The following is a 21,496-nucleotide window of genomic DNA, read 5'->3' as shown; positions in this document are numbered from 1 at the left end:
GCACACACTTTATAATGTAAAAGGCTACTGTTTTAGGTGTGTGTCCAGCTGTCATGAAAAGACTAAAAGATAGCTAAGCACCTACAGTATGTAAAGACTTTTATCCAATCTCCTGTATCATGACCAAACGATAGTAAGAAAGAAGTGTTTTGATTTGCTCATATCACAGAATATGGAAATTCAAGGAGAAGGAGAAACCAAATGATGGAGAAAATACAGAAAAGGAGAAGAGAAGAGAAGAGAAGAGAAGAGAAGAGAAGAGAAGAGAAGAGAAGAGAAGAGAAGAAGTGAAGTCTAGTAATGGGCATGCTGTCCTACCATCCCCAAGGTTAAATGAGAACAGGAGAGAATGAATTGGCTCTAAAGGCTCATTCTGCCAAAACTAAATGAAGCAATAACATCAGAGAGCTATAGAACCCCATTAACACTTAACCTGAGAGAGAGAGGGTGGTGTATAGGCAGAGAAGGATGGAGGGAATGGGGCTTGCAAAGATCGGGAGAGAAGAAGAGTGGGAGAGCTTTGGAAACTATGTCTCTTTACCTTCAGAGTATGAGAAGGCACCTCTGTGAGAATCTGTGTGAATTTGCGCAATGGAGAAAGAGATAGGAGGGAAACAGTGAAAAACAGATTTTCCCCCTCAAGTGCTCTCCTCACTCGCTGTATTCTCTCTTTCTCAGTAGTAATTTGATGGTTTCAGCTTGAGCTCTTTAATGAAGAATCTGGGTAATTCTGAGGACAGTGCCTCTGGGAGTCAAGGAGGAGGAGAGTGGGCAGTGTAAAAAAGAGACAAAGAGAAGGAAGAGGCAGGATGAATGAGAGAAAGAGTACAAGTTGAAACAGGCAGAGATGTATAGAAGTAATAAAAAAAAAAGAGATCTTCTTGCTGTAGAGACAGGACTATTCCCTTGTTTGGAACGTGTTATGCAGGCTACACCCTCTTGCTCTTGTGATTCTCAGACTGCCTCTCTTTTAAGGAGTTTGGGGTTCTTTTGTTGCCTTCCCTCATACTGAGATCAACCTACTACTGTCCTGTTTGCTAAGTTGCCCCTCGTTGCCACATCAGCTCCCTAATTGAGAACAGATTTTTACTGCCAGTACACCAGATCATCACTGCTCCCATTCTGTCACAGTCATTTTTGCCCATTACCTGTTGTTTACCTGCCAGTTCCCAACTGTGTACTTGCCTCTGCCACCTGCCCGACATATGTAAGCCTGCTTTTGGACTGGTAAATTACCTTTTACTCAACGAGATGCTTCTCTGGATCTGCAATTTCCTGTTGTCACTAAACATCTGAAGCATGCAGAATGTGAATTCCTAAACCAACGGGAACTTATAAACACTAACTGAAATGTGCTCAACACCAACTGTGAGTGCAGCCTTAACTAGAGAAAGTGACTGCAGTAATTGCAGATCAATATCCTGTGCACTGTGGTAGTGTGTTTTACTTATTTAATTTTTTAACATAATGTTTAAAGTAGATTATTACCAACTTTCTTGACAGTGAGATACAGTATACACCCTTTTTTTGTGAAATACCAAAACATTATATTATAATATCTAAATCCAATAGTCAAGATGTGATTAAAGAGACTTTCAGCTTTAATGGCCAAATGATATAATAATAATAATTATTATTATTCCATGACACATTAAGCAGGTAAAAGATCTGAAGTTGAACTTGTATCTGTAGCTTTACACTGGAAGTCTTCGAACGAGCTCCAAAAAGATTTGGGGCCAAACAAACCCATCAGAGACAAAGGAAAAAAAATGTAAGAAGTGGCCAAATTAACAATCTAGTTCATTTCTACAAAGAAGAAGTGCACCTGCCCATTCAGCAACATTCAAATCCCTGAAAGACCACAGAAGGCTAGACTAGAGTCAATGAATGTAGAATTCTCTAAGCCTGTCCTGGGCTGAAACCACCTCCCCCCAAAAACAACGTTAGACATGTGAAATCAAGATCACTCTGTAAACTGCATCTATGATTATAAAAAGAAAAAAATGGTGGAGAAGGAATGAAAACGCTAATAACAGAAACCACACAACAATACATGTCAAACATGGTGGAGGCTACATTATAGTATGGGCTTGCATAGCTGCTAATGATACATGCTACACTCTCTACTCTGATTCAGCCAAAATCTGCTGAACGGTCCAGACAGCGTTCCACAGTACTGACTCAAGAGCTTTCAAGGAAGAAGCTCTTGGGCTGATCTCAACCCGATAAAGCATGCTTTTCTGGTCTTAAATACAAAACTGAAGGCAGAGAGACCCACAGGCCCCATAAACCATAAGCAGCAGTGGAAGATTGCTGCAGTAAAGGTCTAGAAGAGCATCTTAGAGGAGGAAACATCACATTTGGTGAAGTTCATTGGCTGTAGGCTTCACACAGCCACTGACTAGCAATGATTTTAATCCAAGTATTAAAATAATCCTTATATTTTAAATTTTGCTAGTTTCTCCAATTAATTTTGAGCCTCTGAAAATAGGGGGCAATGTCTAATTTTGTAAGAACCCTTAAATTGAAGCCTGCTTTTATTTGGCAAAACAAATCTTCTAGACCTTGTTGTATTTTTTAAAAAATTCTAAATGCCTTTGAAATTGATCTACCGGATTAAAAAGTTGTTTTTGGGATGAGATACCAGCAGTTTGTACTATGATCTGAAGGCTCCTCAGCTTTAGAATCATTTAAATTGCTCTGCTATGCAGTATTGTTATACAGTATTTACCTATAATATTTAATATTCCTTGGGGCAAAAGAAAAACTTTTTTTTTACCAGGAATGTGGTCTGTGTGGTATACGTCTCGATGCACAAACATTGGGTTTGTTCTGAATGGATGTCTGTCTCTTCATGGCACGTACTGTATAAATATATAATCCCCTGAAGACCTCTGGTGTGATGTAGTGTCATAAAAAAAACATGTGTACCTTGTGGTTCTGTGTGGTCTGTGATTCAGTATGGCATATAGCAGATATGATGTAGTGGGATAAAAGACGTCATACATGTTTAGGATGGTGCATGGCTTGTACGTGATGTGGCGTGGAACACTACAATACATTACGAGGCACGGCCTGTGAAGTCCTTTGAGATAAAGGGCTACAAAATGTTTTTCTGCTTCATCTCGTCTTCATTTAGGTTTATGTGTTTGGCAATATCCATTATCATTTATCAGACAATAGATATACAGTCATTTTCACCCCTCTAACATGTGTCGCACATTTACACACACACCTGAAACACAAAGGGTCCAAATGGCCTTAGTGTTGTAGCCTTCAACTGTCACCTACACAGTATAGCCTTCAACAGAGAATGTATTGCTTTAGACCATAAACCAGAGGCCTTGGGCAGTGACAGAGAGCACTGTGTGTGAGAGCAGGGGGGAGAGAGAGAGACAGAAAGGTTCTGAGCACCAACAAAGTGACTGCGTGTGTGTGTGTGTGTGTTCGTCTCAAAAACAATATGCAGTGTGTGTTTGAGCAGTTATATATGTAAGTGTGTGTGTGTGCACACGCTTGTATGTGTTTGTTCGTCCCTATTGTGCTGACGCAGGTGTTGCCATTGACGACAGAGTGGTCACAACAGAGCCCCGAGTCGAATAAGGATGCGTGTCTGAATACCAATCAGATTTCTCGTGGGACATAAAGCGGCCAATGGCAGATATCCATCTAACCTCCAACCTATCGTCTGCCCCTTTGCGGGATTAACCAATCACACAGAATCAAATGCAGACATGCTTTGACTGGCATATAATTTACAACACCTCCTACGTGAATTATTATCAACCCATTTCAATTATGCAAAAATGCTTCTTAACCAACTTTGTAAATGCTTGTAAGAACTGCTGATTTATATCAATTAAAATTAAAGCGAATGCATGAAATTCAAATGGAGCGAAACCTTCAAGCTGGTTCAGGAAGGAAACTTGGGCTGTGCTGTTAGGCTGCAATACTCCACATACTTCTGCATAGTGTTAATTCTTTACAGTAAGGCAGAATTTCAGCTCACATGCACTTATCACTCCTGGCTGTGTTGGTGCTGCTGTTGCTTGTTTAACATTTCATAAGCCCCCATTACACCAAACCTGGAGGTTTCAAGTTCCACTTTTGTAACTTGACGAGTTTTCCCCAATTTTAGCTTGGGTATGCAGAGAGAAAAACAGCATCAATACTAAGTATTGCTTCTTCACATAATAATAATGTATTGCAAGTGTGCTTGCTGATTTAAACTGCTTTATAATGAACTCTACAATTAGAAAGTAGGAACTATTTTACTTATTACTTTTTCTATAACTACATGTACAGGCAATATGTCTCTATGGTTAAAGTGAGTTTGTGTACTACCAGTGATGCACTTTGATATATGTGTTTTGGAATTAATTGATCTCTCTTCACACTAAATTTGAATTTGAGAATTTGACAGCAATAGAATCAAAATGAAGACTTACCTTATTGGGATTTGAGGCAGTAATTATCCACACACACTGTGCGTTGTTCTCATATTGAATTGGGAAATTGGGAGATGTAAAGGTTCCTGATGGCCCCTGAAGATTACTGCCACAAGTCTTCACTGTGGAGAGAAAACAAAGCAAAACAAAATAAAACATAATGTCATTGTTTTAAAAGCAACCGAAGCATTAATATTGGTTTTAGCAACAGTAATTGTAGGCTGTTGAGTCACCACACAACAAAAGAGTGACAATTAGCTTTATAATTAAACCATTTAGGTGATGTTTAGCCAGACATATTCAGGATACAGCCTGCAGCAAAAGTGTAACAATTGTGGGTAACAGCTCAAGTTTAGAGGAGAACAATTAAAGTGGATTTAGCACAGCTGAGAGATGCAAGGAAGAAGTACTGTGACAGAAAGGAAAGAGAAGAACAGAAAGGGGAAAGAAGAAATGAGTCAAGTGCAGACAGGTACAGAAAGAGGAACAGAAGGTCACATAGATGGTATTGATATTGCCAGCAACATCTCTCTGGATAACAGTGCTTAATTGGAAGCTATTGGGTGTGAAATACCACAGGATTAGCTAGAACTGTAGTATTGAGTGACAGATACATTCACCTGCAATTTGCTGAAAGTCAACAACTTCGCTTTACTACAGGTGTTATAATTACAGTCTGTCTTAAAAAAAAGAAACTAAAAAAAAAAGAGGTGAAAAAAGTCAACCAGAGGTATGAAAGTGTAAAGTGGAGATTCTCTCTGCTGAGCCATAGAAATTTACTTCTTATTTTAGTCAGTGCCTGTGCTGGAACCCCTTACAAACTCAAACACTAATGCTGAAGTTACACTTAGTGAAGTGTTGAAAATGACACATGCTAGGTGTTCGATAAACCCACTAAGCCTTTATTAGGCTTTGTGTTCTGACTAGATGTGATAGAGAACCTGCCTGTCTGTCCTTGGGTCGTCCTGTTAGAGTTGGGAGGTAATTTTCTGGTTGGTTTGAAGCACCGTTTGTTCCTTAATTAGTTTGTTCAGTGGCAGACCATAAGAATACGTACAGTTAACAGCCGCACAAACACAAACACACACACGCACACACTTGCTCACAAACCCCTAAAACAAAAGAATAAGCATCAACGCTTAAACGCGACGGTCTCATTTTAGAAGCGGGCGACAAATGTACGTATTCAGCCGAGCTTATATTGACACGCACTGCACAAGAGACAAATGCACCTAGCATTGCAAAATAATTGAGTATATATATAGATAATATAGATCCTTACAAATGGAAACTTTCAAATACTCTCAGACAAAAGCCCACTCCCGACTTTAACTCGGTGGTCAGAATGAAGGAAAGGGACAAATAAAAGAATAAGAGCCACAACATGTTTGTCTACGGGTCTTTTTGTGCTTGTGTGTGTGTGTGTGTGTGTGTGTGTGTGTGTGTATGTGTAATGGACTGCAACCGTGAAGTGCTGTAAGAGAGTGTCAGAACAAGTACAACACCCCTTAGAGACAACCTTATATAGTTCTTTTCTGTTTCTATGTTTCTCTGTCTTACTGTCGACGAGATCTTTGCAAGGGTCCCGCCTGACCATACCCAGTTGTTTCGTGTTTCTCTAATTCTCATAGCATCCTCAGCTGACCTGCTCTAGTGTTTAGCTCACAGCGGTTTATACACCGATAGATATGTAGAGATAAAGTGTGTGTTTGTGAACGTGTGTGCACGCTAGGGTTGCGCGTGAGAAATGATTTAACTGAATGTCTCAAGACTTGTGTGTAAGCTCGTGTTTGCGAGTGCACTGACAGCTCAATCAGCGTGTCCTGAACGAATGGCCAGCCCATCACCGTGCCCACAGCAAAACGGGCATGATGTTGCTATAGCAATAGCGCACAGAGAGACTTATCACCAGAATTACCAGAGGAGCTAACATCGCATAACTTACGCTGAACTCCATCTGTCTCTCAGCCTGCATCTGTCTGTCTTTCGCTCGGTCTGTCTCTCCAGGTCTTTTATTTTCATGTCTTAGTCCCCTTATGAGCCACTGAATGTAGCTCATGGTTTACATAACGCTCTATCATTTGTTCTCAGTGTCTCTTCATTACCTTTCATACCTATTTTTCTTGCTTTCCCTTCCTGTGTCTTTTGGACGTTTCACCTGGCAGTGGGGCGCTGTGCTGATATATATTTCCATTTAATACTACTTTGTACTACTTGTCAGAGGCAACTGTTATATTTTCTACTGCACTAAACTCTTGTAAAGGTCTCATCACGTGTTAAGTTCCTAGTAAATAATTGAAATATGGCCTATATGATGATCACAGACATTTTACATGCTGTTGTAGATAAAACTAATTTCCAGTGTTGAGCTTAAAGCAATTAAAATTACACCTCCTCCCCGATTTTTAACTCGCTACAACAACAAACCCATACTGTTACTCACAAAAACTCACTTACAGTATTTTTTCAAGAACTAAAATTGATATTTGACATAATAATTTCTTCACAATACCTCAATTAAGAAAATTCCTGTACATTTAACATACTAACTCAGCAAACTGTTACTTAACTGTGCTTGCACATCAACACAATCCTGAATTTCGATGACCTTAACTGTGTTTGCTCTCTTCCTCATACCTCCCTAACAGCAGGGAAAGATGGTTCTTTCTTTGCCGTAAAGTCTGTGTGACAGAACCATAAAAATCAATCTGATAAGCCTGTTTTAAAGCAGCCATTTTTGCATGGAATAGTAGGTAAACACAGATGTTGCTAATGACATTAATTAAAACTGTGTACCACAATACAAATGACCTTTCTTTATTACAATTACTAACACCTGTGTTTACCTGCTATTTTGTGCCAGAATGGCTGCTTTGATGTAGGTCTGCACCCAGAGTTTTGGATCCACAGGTGAGAAATGGGCAGTGGAAACCATTGCAGCATATGTGTGTATGAGGTTGACATCTTAGCTTTCGGATCTGGAGTCAGTTTTGTAGAATATAGGTGTGAAAAATCATTTTATTTTAAATACAAATTTCTATTTATACATATTCATATATTTTTATGCAAAACAGTTTTAGCAAGCCATCAGAAATCTAATTAAATTCCTGGCAAACAGAAACCATATCACCCGCCAGTGTGTCTGAGCTTAAGGTGGCTAAAACCTCGTGAAGTTACAGAACTGGTTTCTATATCTGGGTTTTTAATTTCAAATGTTTCATTATTTAGAAAACATATATGTCATTTGACCCACTGTTAACATACACACAGTATGCTGGATTGAAGACATTTGACATGTATTTATAATAGCACAATTGTAATGCCTGTCAGTGTGTGTAAGTTGAACGTCTGTCTCTGTGTTTCTCTGTATCGCTTTCTCTTCCTCTCATAATTATTTATGTTGGCACACAGTATACAGGGTTTAAAGCCAAAAGAGCCACACTATCATTGAAGCGATAATGAACTGCAGATCAAATTAAAAAGAAGAAAAAAGTGATGATAAATGCGTATTGCTGAAATCAAGAGCGTGGTTAAGTAAATGCTTTAGGCAGGAATAGTACGGAGTGTGTGTGTGTAACAACATATACACTTTGTTTTTATATTTTCAGATCAAGCAGAATCCCCCAGGACTCTCCCTCTCTTTTTCTGTCTCTCACTCTATCACACTTAGACAAACACGCTTACCCACATAAACCACTGGGATGTGAACCAAAATTAAATGGTGTTCCAGGCAAGAAACACATTGCCAAAGTCCATAGTGTAGCTCCAACGCCCTTGCAAACATCTCTCCAAAGTTTTGTTTTATGGATTCAGAGCATAACTGACGCACTCCATAAGCACTGGGAACATTGCTCTGAGAATGTTTTTGAATTTTAATACTGTTTAGCTTCACAATATTTTGGCTCAAAAGAGCTTCCTCCAGACTGATTTGCCTTACACTCAAGGTCTATAACTCTGCTTTCTCAGCAGGGTGGCCTTTGTGGTTAGTGAATCGTCCCCACAGTGGAAGCTTAGCTTCAATCATCCATACTGCTATACCTGCTGAAGCATACCAAGGACACTTAACCCTTAAGAGTTCCAAATTATCTGCCTGGCCCTCTACCTCACTGCACCTCAGACAGCATAAAGAGCAGTGGATGTTAGGATGCCTGGGTCGTTGACCCAGGGTTTTTGAGTCTATTATATTATTTATCATTTCTAGTCTTTGGTTTCTTTGTTAGAGTTCTGTCTTATGGTTTATGTCTCTGTGTAATCCTTAGTTGCTGTCTCCCCTGTCGGCTATATCTCCGTGTCTGTGTCTGCCCTGGTCCCACGTCTCTGTTCCCTCTGTAGTGCCTGCCTGTGAGTCTGTCTGTAAGTTCAGTCCCTGTTATGTTTCCTGTTTTACTTTGAAAGTCCGTGTCTCATGTAAATGCGTCTGGTTGTGCTTCCTTTGTCTCGTTAGGCCTGATTTGCCCCAGCTGTGTTTCCCTCCTGTTACCCATTCCCTGATTGCTCCTCTGTGTATTTAAGCCCCGTGTTTCTCTGTGTCCGTGTTGCAATCTACCCTTATCTTGCGGTGTGTTCTGTCTGTGTAAGTGTATTTTGTATTCCTAGTTTTGGTGCCCTTTTGAGTTCACGTCTGTCTCCGGAGTCTGCACTTTGGGTCCTTTTCCTGCCTGCACACAGCCGTTTCATAACAGTGGATGAGAGACAAGTCACACAGAAAATGCAATCAGATATCAAATCAGATTTTTTTTTATTTTTTTTTACAATTATACCTTTACCATTAAATTTCTATTAGTTTGCCTTACATATTGTGCACAGGCAGTTTAAAGTAAACTTTTTGCTATGGAGTACCAAAGGACACTGAGCTTTGATCTCAGGAACCAGTCGCTGTCCATCATAAATTGCTTACGAGCGTCTTACCTGTGTTCTACCTGTGAGCTATTGCGGTTGCCTCAAGACTTGTTGTCAGTAAAAAGACAGTATCCCCATGACATCAGCTGCCTGCAGCATTAAACATTTAACAAGTCATTAAGTGAAGGTTGCGATGCTGTTGTCAGTCTTTGTAGGTCCCTTTAATCTCGACAAGCAAAGAATGCAAAGAGTGAACAAAAAGAGGTAATACTGAAAAACTTGTGATTACTTTGGTTGCTGGCAGATTTAAATGGTTGCCTGTAGTTTACATTAAAATATATCTAACTGTCTGTAAACACATGCCAATGGTTGTGGAGAGACATTAAAACTATAGCTAGTGCGAAATAGAGATTTTGAAACATGCTGGTTGCAGCGGTAAGGCACAACTTTTACTATGAAAGTGAACTGGTTCGTGTAACACTTTTTCAGGATTCACTAATGCTCATCAAGTAGTTAGCGAATCGTTACTGACAAGTTGGCACCTTCCATGCAAAACATGACAAAACATAACTGCAGGAATCTGTTAGTGTCCAAAGCAATGGCATGGTAGTTTTTGGTGCATTGCACTCTTGTGACCAGTTTCACCTATCGGCAGCCAGCAACCTCCAACAACCATTTGCCAACCAAATGGACAATACACATTTGTCCAAGGTCATTGACTGTTATCTAGGCCTAAAATCCAAATTACCACTGCCAGTATTTGATACTGAGCTAAGTATGTTAAGAAAAGCTGAACAGATTCACGACAGTTCAATTTTTCCTAATAATGAGGTAAAGATTACAACTTAGATTATGATAACTGAGGAAACATCCTGACTAAAGTTAATTTCTTGGTAAATAAATGTGACTTGATTAATTGTTGACATAGTTGACCAAGGACACAGGTAATCTAAAACAAACTTCTAAATAGTTTTTCATGGAAAGAATCAGGGCCATTTTCTTATTGAAAAAAGGGAAAAACTTTTTTTACTCAACTAAGAAATCTATCAAGTTTGAGTATAAATTCGATTTTTTTAAAAGTTGTATCTGTATCAGGTTTGTGTCAGATTGGAGATCAGAAGTTTCTGCAGGATGGTCAAACTGACTCTTTTAACAGGCTGTCTACAGGAGCAGATAGATTGACCAATGGACACAGACAATGATTGATGACATCATTAAGCTGGAACACAGTGTTCCACTGGCCCTCGTTCTGGTTGGAGCTTTAATGGGTACACACACAAAAAATTGGGTAGACACACAGACACTAACGCACACGGAAAAAAACACACACACATACAGAGCAATGCCTGCGCATTACGGTTTCTCCCCTTTTCTTCTCTATTATTGGAAATCAACATATGCGCATGTGAGTCTGTGTCTATCCAGCTGATATATAGCACCCTTCATTGAGTCAGTATATTCAGGCAGATCAACTGAACACCCCTGGAGTTCACACACACAGAGACAGAGAGAAAGAGTTGGCTCAGTGGCCTTGCCATCTGTCCATTAATCAAGGTGCCACATGGACCGACTCCCTCTTTCTCTCAGTCTTTCTCTCTCTTTCTCTCATAAAGTGGTGGACAGAGGGACATTGCAGTTTGATGGCTTATTTTATACTTTTTTTTTATTTGGTTTTGTATTTGTTCTGTTGTATCTAATAAACTGATTACTGTTCTGTGTCCATCTTGCAGTTGTTGTTTTTCTAAAAATATATATCTATCAACCTCTTTCTGGTGGTTATACTGTTGGTATACTGAGAGCAGATTTCTGCAACCACTTTATTTTCCACATAATGTTCCAAAAGAGACATTTAGCTGTATTTAAGTGTTTGACAGGAGTGACCCTTTAATAAGTCAGCTGGCTTGATGCTTCCTGACAGATTGCCTCTCTCAATGTTATTCATGAGTTTCCACTTTAGCTATTGGCTGGTTGGCTGTAAAGGTCAAATCTGAGCTGTGTTCAGTTAAACACGGCCCTTATCTCACACCGTTTTGTTCAACACAATGAAATAAAGTAACCTAAAGAGGGACACTTTTCTCCGTGAGGTTCAAATGTTTACTTGCTTACCTGTTGAACTCTCCTTTGCCAGCGGAGGTGCAAACAGAGGCATAGGGCCATTTTCATTGGGATCAAGTACAAATTTTTGCGCCTGCATCTGTTTCATAATTGTGTGGATTAAAATGAATGCACTGGCGCCAAAGTGGAGAGCAGTGCAGGGTGGTGTTTATATATTTGGAGCCTGATTTTTTGGTTGGCTTGTGCATTTTTTAATAATATTTAATTGGAATTTCCACCACCTCAGAGAATCTCTTCAAACACTGTTGGTAACCTAACAGATTAATTTGTTTAACAGAATATGAACTCAATTTTCGATGATTTTCTGCTGGAGTTGTAACTCACACAAATTGCATGTTTACACAGTTGTTTGGAGTATTCACTTTACTACAGAGAAATATAGTCCACTTAGGCGCACTGTAGTAAAAACAAGATTGTTATTTCCATCTGCAGTAGTTTATATTTAGCTGGATGGCTCTGTTCTGGGACCTCCTTGCCATTCTACGCACATATTTACAAAGCTGGATGCAGCGAGAGCAGCAGAAAGATCTCCTGGTCCGTAACAGAGCAGATGTGACACTCATTAAGACAAATTCAAGACTGAAATGAGTGGTTCTGGTGGATGTGGGTTGCAAAGCGGCTTGCTAATGCCACAGGCGGTGAAATCAGCTGTAATCAGCTGGGCTGTGCTTGACTTTGTGGCCAGCCCGTACTATCCTCAATTTGATTGGCTGCAATAAAAAACATTGTTCATTGTATAATGTTACTGAAGTTGTAACACTGTAACAATTTTTTTTCTCACCACGAAGGATAAAGAATTTCAATTAGAAACAAATGATGCACAAAATAAAGTAAGCTGATTGTCTATAGCTTGACAACCATCACCTAAAAAACACATCATCACTACAGCTGTTGTCATAGTAGCCCTTTTATTAACGCATGCAGACCCACTCGAGCTCCTCCTCCTGATCCTCTTGCCACTTTGTAATTTATATAGCACCAACAACAGCTGCCTCAAGGTGCTTTGTATTGTGAGGTAAGACCCTACAATAGCACAGAGAAAACCCCAACAATCATATGTCCACCTATGACCAGGTCATTGGCAGCCGTGGGAAGAAAAAATTCCCTTTTAAGAGGAAGAAACCTCAGGAAGAAACAGGCCTAGACAGGGGCAGCCATCTGGTTGGAGGTGAAGACAGGGAGAAAACATTTCCACCAGAACTAAAACTGAACCAAAATGAAGCAGTCACACATGAACTTGTATTCAGTGTAACAGGCCCGAAGAATCCCCGTATTCTTTGATATAGCACCTACTGCTGCACTGCTACTGACTGTTAAAAAAGGAGTTTTCCAAAGGTAGAAAAGAAAAAGGCATCAAATGATGATGATAGTAACAGACCACTTCTAGACAACAGAAAAGGCGATTCTGCTCTCAGTCTATTAGCTCAAGATGAACCTGCCTTCGCCTTTAAGGCAAGCGAGAAAGGTTCAGAATTTCAATATTAGATTTTTGTCTGTGAGGGATTCTTTTTTGAATAGCTTTATAGATGGAGCAGAAGTCTCTACATTCTTCTGCCTGCTTTTCAGCTAAGCCATCAAAAGCTTTTAATGTATATGTACCATGTTTACAGTTGCAGAGTATTGTGGTTAATGTTTTCTGGTTTTTATTTCCTGTGATCCTGGCATATAGCTCAAAATAAGCCTCAGCATTGTTGTCAGAAAGATGTGATTCTCGTATTACACGCACTTTGTCCTTCAAACAACCTCACTGTGGGTTTTTCTCGGATTTACGGAACTTTTGAAGATGGACGCCTTTCTGTTTCACTGCTTCAGCAATGCCGGAGAGACACACGCTGGATAACAGTTACGCACAGCGGTACTGGGAGGAGTAGTGTCACAGAAAAGTTCTGCCACCCATTTTTAACAATATTACAGTCACAATCAGCACAGGTAGAGGGTCATTCAGTATCACCTATGATTAATAAAGGTACATTTGTCAGACATAATGTGAACATTAAATATAACTGTTCCTATTGTTGGCCTCTGAACATAAGGTGGCAAGAACTGCTTTTAAACAGCTTATAGGTGGGGACAATGTTGGAGTAACAGTGCCCTCCATTGTGAAACACTTAAAACAACAAAGATCAGCTGGCAAAAAAATTGACTAGTTACTTAGCAACAGCAACGAAACAGGATGGTGCACTCTGTCACGGCTTTGTCAAAAAGTTGTTCATGGTTGTTTTTTTCTGTATTTCTTTTCTTCTTCTTCTTCTTCTTCTTTTTTTTACTGTGTATTATACCCACCAGAGCTTTAACAATGCACACCTGCTGCTCTGAAGTTACAGCAGCTCTGCGGAAATGTCTCACTCTGCCCACACGCTTTTCCTGCAAATATCCCTGCTGACGAATGGCTCTGTTTCCCAGTGATAGAGGTCATCCCATTTAACCACTCACTGCTCCGAGGGACAACACCAGTGACTTAAATGTCATTGGCAGTCATCCTTTGGGGAGACTTTAGCCCCTCATCACATCCAGGTAAATGTAAGGCTTGATTGGCTTAATGTCAGTAGCTGTATTTAATTGCTCATTATAAAATATTTAGTGATAATGACTCCCTGTTAGCTATTAATGATGATAAAGAGCCAATCAAAAGGTATTAGCACTGTAATATCTCTAAAAATGGGTTAGATGGTAATAAGGCTGATTGGTGGGAACCAACAAGTTATACATGATATATTCTACCTGCTTAAAAAGGATCTGTGCTCACACAGTACCAAAAACCTTAATGATGGTCACTTCCCGTGTTTGGTTCACAAGAGAAACCTGAGGCTAAAGTCGAGGCACGAGGTCATATGGTGACCAGCGGGCAAGAGACCACGACCAACAGCTGGCTAACACCTGGAGGTCCTGCTCAGGTATCTCTGAGCAAGACACTTCATCCCTCCTGAACGCTACAGTGCAACTCACCTTTTGCCCAAAATGTAACTGTTGTTCATATGTTGCTTTTTATGTTGGATTCAGTCAGTTTTAATTCCAGCGAGACTGTGATTTCAGCCTAAAGTAGGTGTGACATTTTCCAGCGTCTCTCTACCCTCTTTCTTCACTTTTTCGATTTCTCTGCCCCCACTTCTTAGTTCCTTTTGTGTCTGTATGTTAGTAATTATTAGCTAGAGGTTCAAATATTCCACTCTCACACACACATGCATGCCCACGCACACCCGCACACACACACGGACCCATGCCCAGAGAATATTGGTTTTTATGTTAAAGTATGTGTCTCCAGCCACGGACTGAAGCCAAGTGAAGGAAGACATGACAAACGACTTTGGCATTTAACATGACAGACGCCCTCTCTCTCTGTCTCCCTCTTTCCGTCTTTGTGTGCGCGCGTGTGTGTGTGTGTGTTGTAAGTATGAATCTATAACAGTAGCAAATGTTAAAAAAAAATCCAGAAAAAGAAAATCAAACATTCTCAATGAGGTCAATGATTAAAGTCTGTAGTCACTTATGTAACCATATGCAGAGTGATTGCATAACTTGTGTCACCTAAAAATAAATTGTAGTGGTAATTGTGTTTTTTCATTTGTGTGCTATTTTAATTAAGATCAAATCTGGTGCTTGTGTAGAGGAGTGTTTACACCCTACTGTGTTTACTTCATTTGAGGTCCTAAATAATCACTATCATAGCTCCCCTGATGAAAGCATACAGCCGTAGCATGTTACTGAGTCGCTACACTGCAAACATTGGATTATACTTTGTTTTGTTTCATAATTTTATAGCTAACGGCTTGAAACAGTAATGGGATTTTCGTTCCACTGTAAACCCAGCCCTGTTCAACTCAAACTGATGATAAGCCAAGGTAACTGACTGACCACAGTTACACATGCACATGGAGTCACCCATGGACAGTTAGCAGGTTTCATATTTCATATTTGTGATTACAGCAGATTTCTGTATGTGTGCCTGTGATGTATATGCTGGTGTGGGTACACAAGGAAGGCATTTCTTACCTTTGCAGACAGGTCTGTGGTCACTCCATGCTGCAAACACTTCTGCTACTCTCTGGCAGCTGATACTTTTGCTGCCCTGTAGAACATAGTCTTCTCCGCAGCTAAAGTGCACCACACTCCCAATGCTATGCAAAATGAAAAAAAAAAACCCACACATAACATAGTGTAAGAAAAAAAGAAACACAGGTATAAAATGTTTATGCTGCAAAGATTCTGTACAGATGTGCATTTGTGCATTTCTGTTAAAAAGCAACTACGCCAGTGTTTTTCAATTGTACCTGAAGTCATTGCCATGGCGTTTTCCATTCTCTGGCTCTCCTGGGTCTGGGCAGGAGTTAGAAGCCTGTCTCACACCACCTTCATTTACTACACAGAGAGACAGACAGGTGGAGAGCCGAGGAAACACGGTTTAGTTGAAGACAGACAGAAGAAGTATTTGGTTCACTGGATTCCACGAGCAATCTTTCTCTGAAGTAAAGGTTTAGTTTTCTGACTGCTATACATTATGAAACTCATTTTTATGCTCACATAAATACACTGTAATTCGAAATTTACCATCAAATCAACATGGTACTGCTTCAATGCGCCCTCGCATCTGTCATTCCTCTGAATGACAGATGTGAGGGTGCCTTTAGTTTTAGCTTAGGAAATCTGCCTGCTTTATCACTCATTCGCTTTACAATCAGCAGCGAAAGAAAAAAAAAGTTCGACCAGGAGATAGCCTAACAGACAGGCTAGATGGTGGGGTGGGCTGTAAAGGATGACACAGCACTCCAGACACGATCTTAATTCTCTCACAGACGAGCTAATCTTGACAGTAACCCTCCAAACATCACAGAGGTAGAACAGAGACAACAGACAGGACTGCACAAACACTTTCAGACTGCAACATCAGGACAAACGTGGATCTGACAGGATGAATCTTTACTCAGTATCTCTCTTTAATTATAAGACTGCTGTTGTACTGTTTTTCTTCTGTTTTTTTAATCATTTTGCTTTTGTCTTTCGGTCTGTCCCCTTTGCCCCCATCTATGGATAAAATAACCTCATAGCAGACCGTTTAGACCTTCTTCTTTGTGCAGCAACAGTTTTACTTTTTTTAAATGAAACACTGCTGTTTTTTCTGTCCCAAAATAAGGGACGCACCACGTGCCACAGAGCCGTTTCTGGTACATCGCAGCAAAGCAAAAAGTATTAGTAGTAATACGGTATCTTAATGAGCTGCATTCCATTGATGTTCTATTTCGACCCACGTGAGAGGATATTTCCTTAATGAGATCTGGGTGAGGGTAAACTTATTTAAATTACCCTCGAGTTTCTCACAGTTTTTCATTCAGACCAGTGAATACAGAATTAGGCCCCTCTGAGGATTTTTGAGTTTTTTTCTTCTGCTTCTTCCCAGTCTGTCATCCTTTCCTAATGTCTAGTGTCAGCAGAATATTACTAGAGGCAGAAATCAGCCTGGTGTGCTTATTTATTTCGGCTATAGAGCAAATAAAACAGCCCGTGGTGTATTTTGATATTCAAATGCAAGGAGTGATATTCAATTTAGAGGGAATAATAGTTTAGTGTGGTATAATAATCAGTTTATTTTTAAAGCATAGAGTAGACAACAGTGCGGCACTGTTCTCTTGATTACTAATTTCATTAGGATGATTAAATTACGAGTGCAAGAACATAATTCTATTTGTGCTATTTGGATGATGAATATAATATCAAAATGATTATCTTTTTTTAACTTTGCATGTTTTGGTTTTGTATTTTATTTATGTGTATAGGTTTTGCTGCTCTAATTAGTCAGCGTCCCCCTCATCTAAAGAAAGGCTCTTTGCAATGAACACAGGTTAAAAAAAAGAAAACGTCCTGAATTTGCAAGAAATTTAAACAAGTTTTTTTTACTCAAGAACGCTTACGAAGTCAACTAGTCTCACTGTTTTGGAATTAAAACTCCCTTGCCACGTTGTTTAAGATACTTTCTGGTTATTTTTTAGTGTTCTGCACTGACTCTTGTTGTAAGACAATTGCTGGTGAAAACTGATAAAAAAAACAAAACAAAACAAACTTTTCTCTTATCTTAACCCCCCCGCAAAAGCCAGACAACCCAATTAGGTGTGACAAACACTGGCCAAGTGATAATACTGCCCATTTCTGTTTTCACATAAACACCTTCCCACCCAGGCTGTCTGGGCTATCTGGCTAACATGTATGTACATGTGTAGTCTGTATCAACAAACCCAGCAGGTGGTTGGTGTGCAGCTCTGTGTGTGTGGATTTGTTAGAGTAGATACTTTGTTGCTTTGTTGGAGCGGCTAATTTGACCATCTGGACTATTAACAGTACAACAGAGGGACTGGTTACAGTATCAGTTCTGTGTACACACAGACAAACACACAAAGCCCACAAAAGTGAACCCACAAACATATACATACATGCACATATACAGAACCACATCTAAGCGCACACGCATGTGTACATGGGCACAGACTGACACACAGACAGGCTTTATGCTTCAGTGACGAGTTAAACCAGTTAGAGAAGAACAAATTAGCATCTGAACCAGTCAGAGCCAGACTAATTAACATACAGTACACATTCATATGTGTAGAATCAAACCTCGACCATGGCTCTCCAACCTGTCAAGGAAACTGATGGATCCGCGATGTGCCGAGCCACCACGCTGCGCCTAGCTCAGAACATCGCCTCCCCATCAGCTCATACAGTATTTAAGGCAATTACACACAAACATACAATCACATAAACGCAAGCAAATAAGGAAAACGAGCAAAAAAAAATCAGTGATCTTTAAAAATTCATAATTATCACTCATGCAAACTAATTAACAAGAAGCAAGGCCATCATCTTGGTGTTTTTGCACGTACGGTATTAGTCTCTCGCTCTCGTATTAAGACTTATGTGCACTTATCTTCTCATGTCCTTATAGTGTGCAAAAAAATGCATGACTTTGAACCTTCATCTGCATATTTGTGACTCCATGCGGGGTGTTTAGACTAGGTGGCAAACATAAAAGTATATAACCATCAACACCATTATAGCACACAGATAACTAACCTTCAAAGAGTTGCATAATGTCTGTGCGTACGTGTGTGATGTGAGATGACCGAATAGAGACGCTATAGTAAAGAAGTGTGAAAGAAAGTTGGACCTACATAAGACATAAATCTATGTATCAAGTTAAATGTTGAAAAGTGAGCTCTATTTGCTGGTAATAGCTCTGCTTTTTGTGCATATACATAGAATGTTGAAAGTTATAATTGCAAAGAAAAATGTAATCATGTAGCCAAATTGGTATTACAGTGGATGAAATGACAAAGGAACCATAGTTCCCTTCGGGATGCCTATTGTGTTAGTTTCCAAGGTGACTTATTCTTATATGTGGGTATTTCAAGTCAGAAGGAACTGTGGTTGCCCACCAAACAAGTGCACTACATTAACAGGGAAGCTCTTATACTTATTATGAGTGCATCCTTGTTATTTTGGAAAGGTTCTAGATATAGACTGCAATATGTAATGGCAGTTTACCTTTCTACCAAATCATCACACATCATGACATAATATATTTTATAAAGTGCAGAAATACATGAAATTGTCTTGGGAGATTTTTTATAAACCCAACAATGGGCTTGAGACCTCAATGATTCATTTATAAAGGTTTGCAGGCTGTGAGAGAAGAGAAGAGAAGAGAAGAGAAGAGAAGAGAAGAGAAGAGAAGAGAAGAGAAGAGGAAGAGGAAGAGAAGGCAGGAGTGGGCGGTAAACAATATTAACTACAGCTGATTCACATTCCTTGAGCCTAAAGCAAGACCAAAACAAACCATGATTAAACTTATCAGAACAAGCAATGATTAACTATATCAAAGCAAGCAATGAAGAAGTGGGACAGCATGACCAAAATGCATATACAAAATATCAAACAACAAAAACACGCAGCAGTCACAAAAGCATGGCTCTCGTAAAGGCTTTCCAACACATTTGTGAGTTTAAAAAGATCTCATTTTCACATCAGGGGTCAATTTCAGCATTATGCTTTTGTAAATTGTTGCAATCAAATGTCATTTAATAAATAAGAAACACCATTAATTTTGTATTACGAATAATAAGAAGCACAAATGTGTTGAACATAATAGCCCTTATTAAGAGACAAACTTAACAAAAGTAAAACCAAATTAAAAAACAAACATAAAAAAGCCAGTCCAAGCTAACCAAGCCATTGCAAGTTAGTTCATTAGCCAAAGGGACATTAAGATGTGAACTCACATATTGAAAACTTGTTGGTGGAGTCTTTGCCAGGGAATAATTTAACGCCCCGCGATTTAAAATCTACTGATCGCTTCACTGCAGAGGAGAACAGAAAACAGAAAAGAGAAGGAAAATCAGAACAGATTGGATAAAGTGGGAAAAAAAAAAATTTGACCTAAAAAAGGATTTTTTTCTTTCTTTTAAATGGCAGATTCTTCTCCCTCACAAAACTGAGAGAGAGAAGAGCAGAGCAGAAAAGAAAGTTACAAATGCAAAGTAAACTTGAAAAAATGGTGGAAACACACAGCTAAGGGGGCACAGAGAAGGCGAGAAGCCGAAAGGGGAAAGAAAGTTGGAGAAATGGGTTCAACAAAAGCACCATTCAGGATTTTTTGTTCATAAGAAGCTTAATCTTTCTCTCTCTCTCTGTCACTCAGACATACACATCAGAAGTGAGGTTGTTTTTGTCGGAAGCCCCATCATATTTTGAACAAAAGCTGGTAAAGGAAAATTGCAGCTTTAATCAAAAGGACAATGATGCAGCTCTGTAATCAAAGCATTCCGATAATGGCACGTTACAAAATAGATGGTTCCTTTAATCAGAGTAACTCCCAGACAAGAAGGAACAAACTGAGGGATCCCTGTCGGCATGAGCTCTGTTTTCTAACACTGGTGACATCATTCGATTGCAAGGTTGGCGATGTTGTGCATATGCATTAGTACAGTTTAGAACATATGATTACAAGGTATAGACGCTAAATTAAAGGGTTAATAAGTGATTTTATAAAATAGTAAAAAAAATCAAAACACTACGCTAATCTAATTTTGTTAAAATAAATGAACACATTATCAACATAAATAATGAAAACACAAATATATCTTGTCCTGAATGACAAAGTACAGTGACAAATCACTTTAATGAATGTCTGATAAAGCGGCTGACAGATATTGCTGTCATTAAGACTTGACTGATCCACTGAAGGATGACAAATGGCGAATGAGTTAATGTTCAACAATTATCCGAATGCTATACTGTACAACGATTACACATACGCACATATATCACTGCTATTATAATAAAAGCAGTTCTATTACATCATGTGTATTTTATGTCAGCAATAACCCCAACATTATTCTCTATGTAGATACATGAACATATCATGCGTCAGTGATACATGCCCGTGTTGTCCATACTGATTAATGCTCCAGGGGTGTAATATTGTGTTACCTTACCAGCAGGTCAATTTCAAGTGCTCCAAATGATAGTGTTGTATCCACGCCAAGAGTCAGAGATATCAATCCTTATTTACAATCAATGCTAAGCACTTACTTAATCTTAAAATATGGATAATATGGTCAATACATTCTCTAAGATGGGTAAAAATAATACTGTATTCATGCCATTAACACATTATTACTCTAAGTCTAAACACCAGCAGACAAAAATATGGGCTAGATGAAATGGCTTAAAATAATTGTTTAACTTAAACATCTGCCACACACAGGCCATAAGACCAGTCAGGGATCCCCATGTAACCACTGGTTGCTAGAGAAAAGTATGTAGTTGGCAACTGGTTGGCAAGAGGTTGCTGGAGGACAGACTTTTAAATTATGTATCAATATGTCAAACTGATCACGAACAAATGTCCGTTTTCCCTTAAATTTTAGAACACTTTGTGCCATAAATTCTCTCGTTAATGAGACTTCTCCAAGCAAATGATGTCTCAGAGCTGCTTAGGGCTGCCTCTGTGCACCGCACATACATAAATGCAAAAACACTGACTTCACAGCAATCCACCTACACAAAGTTTCATTTATTATTCCTGACAGCAGATTCATAGCTATTTA

At 39.3% G+C, this 21,496-nt stretch overlaps 1 protein-coding gene across 7 annotated transcripts in view; it reads right to left on the bottom strand.

The window, feature by feature from the left end:
* Positions 1-21,496, bottom strand: part of csmd3b (CUB and Sushi multiple domains 3b) — a 395,380-nt gene that overhangs the window by 113,215 nt on the left and 260,669 nt on the right. For 5 of the 7 annotated variants that reach the window (XM_014332163.2, XM_014332164.2, XM_014332165.2 and 2 more), the window contains exons 7-10: positions 19,667-19,744; positions 15,671-15,758; positions 15,393-15,517; positions 4,449-4,570 (exon numbers count right to left, since the gene is read on the bottom strand). In XM_014332163.2, coding sequence (XP_014187649.1) covers positions 4,449-4,570; positions 15,393-15,517; positions 15,671-15,758; positions 19,667-19,744 — 413 coding nt within the window. The remainder of the gene's footprint in view (positions 1-4,448; positions 4,571-15,392; positions 15,518-15,670; positions 15,759-19,666; positions 19,745-21,496) is intronic. The other 2 variants (XM_014332166.2, XM_042218901.1) reach the window with 1 other exon arrangement.

This window comes from Haplochromis burtoni, unplaced genomic scaffold (genome assembly GCF_018398535.1).
Source record: "Haplochromis burtoni strain Fernald_Lab_line unplaced genomic scaffold, NCSU_Asbu1 Contig_25, whole genome shotgun sequence".
Lineage (NCBI taxonomy): Eukaryota > Metazoa > Chordata > Actinopteri > Cichliformes > Cichlidae > Haplochromis > Haplochromis burtoni.
The sequence above is the reverse complement of the archived record's forward strand: the minus strand, read 5'-3'. Positions and strand labels throughout refer to the sequence as shown.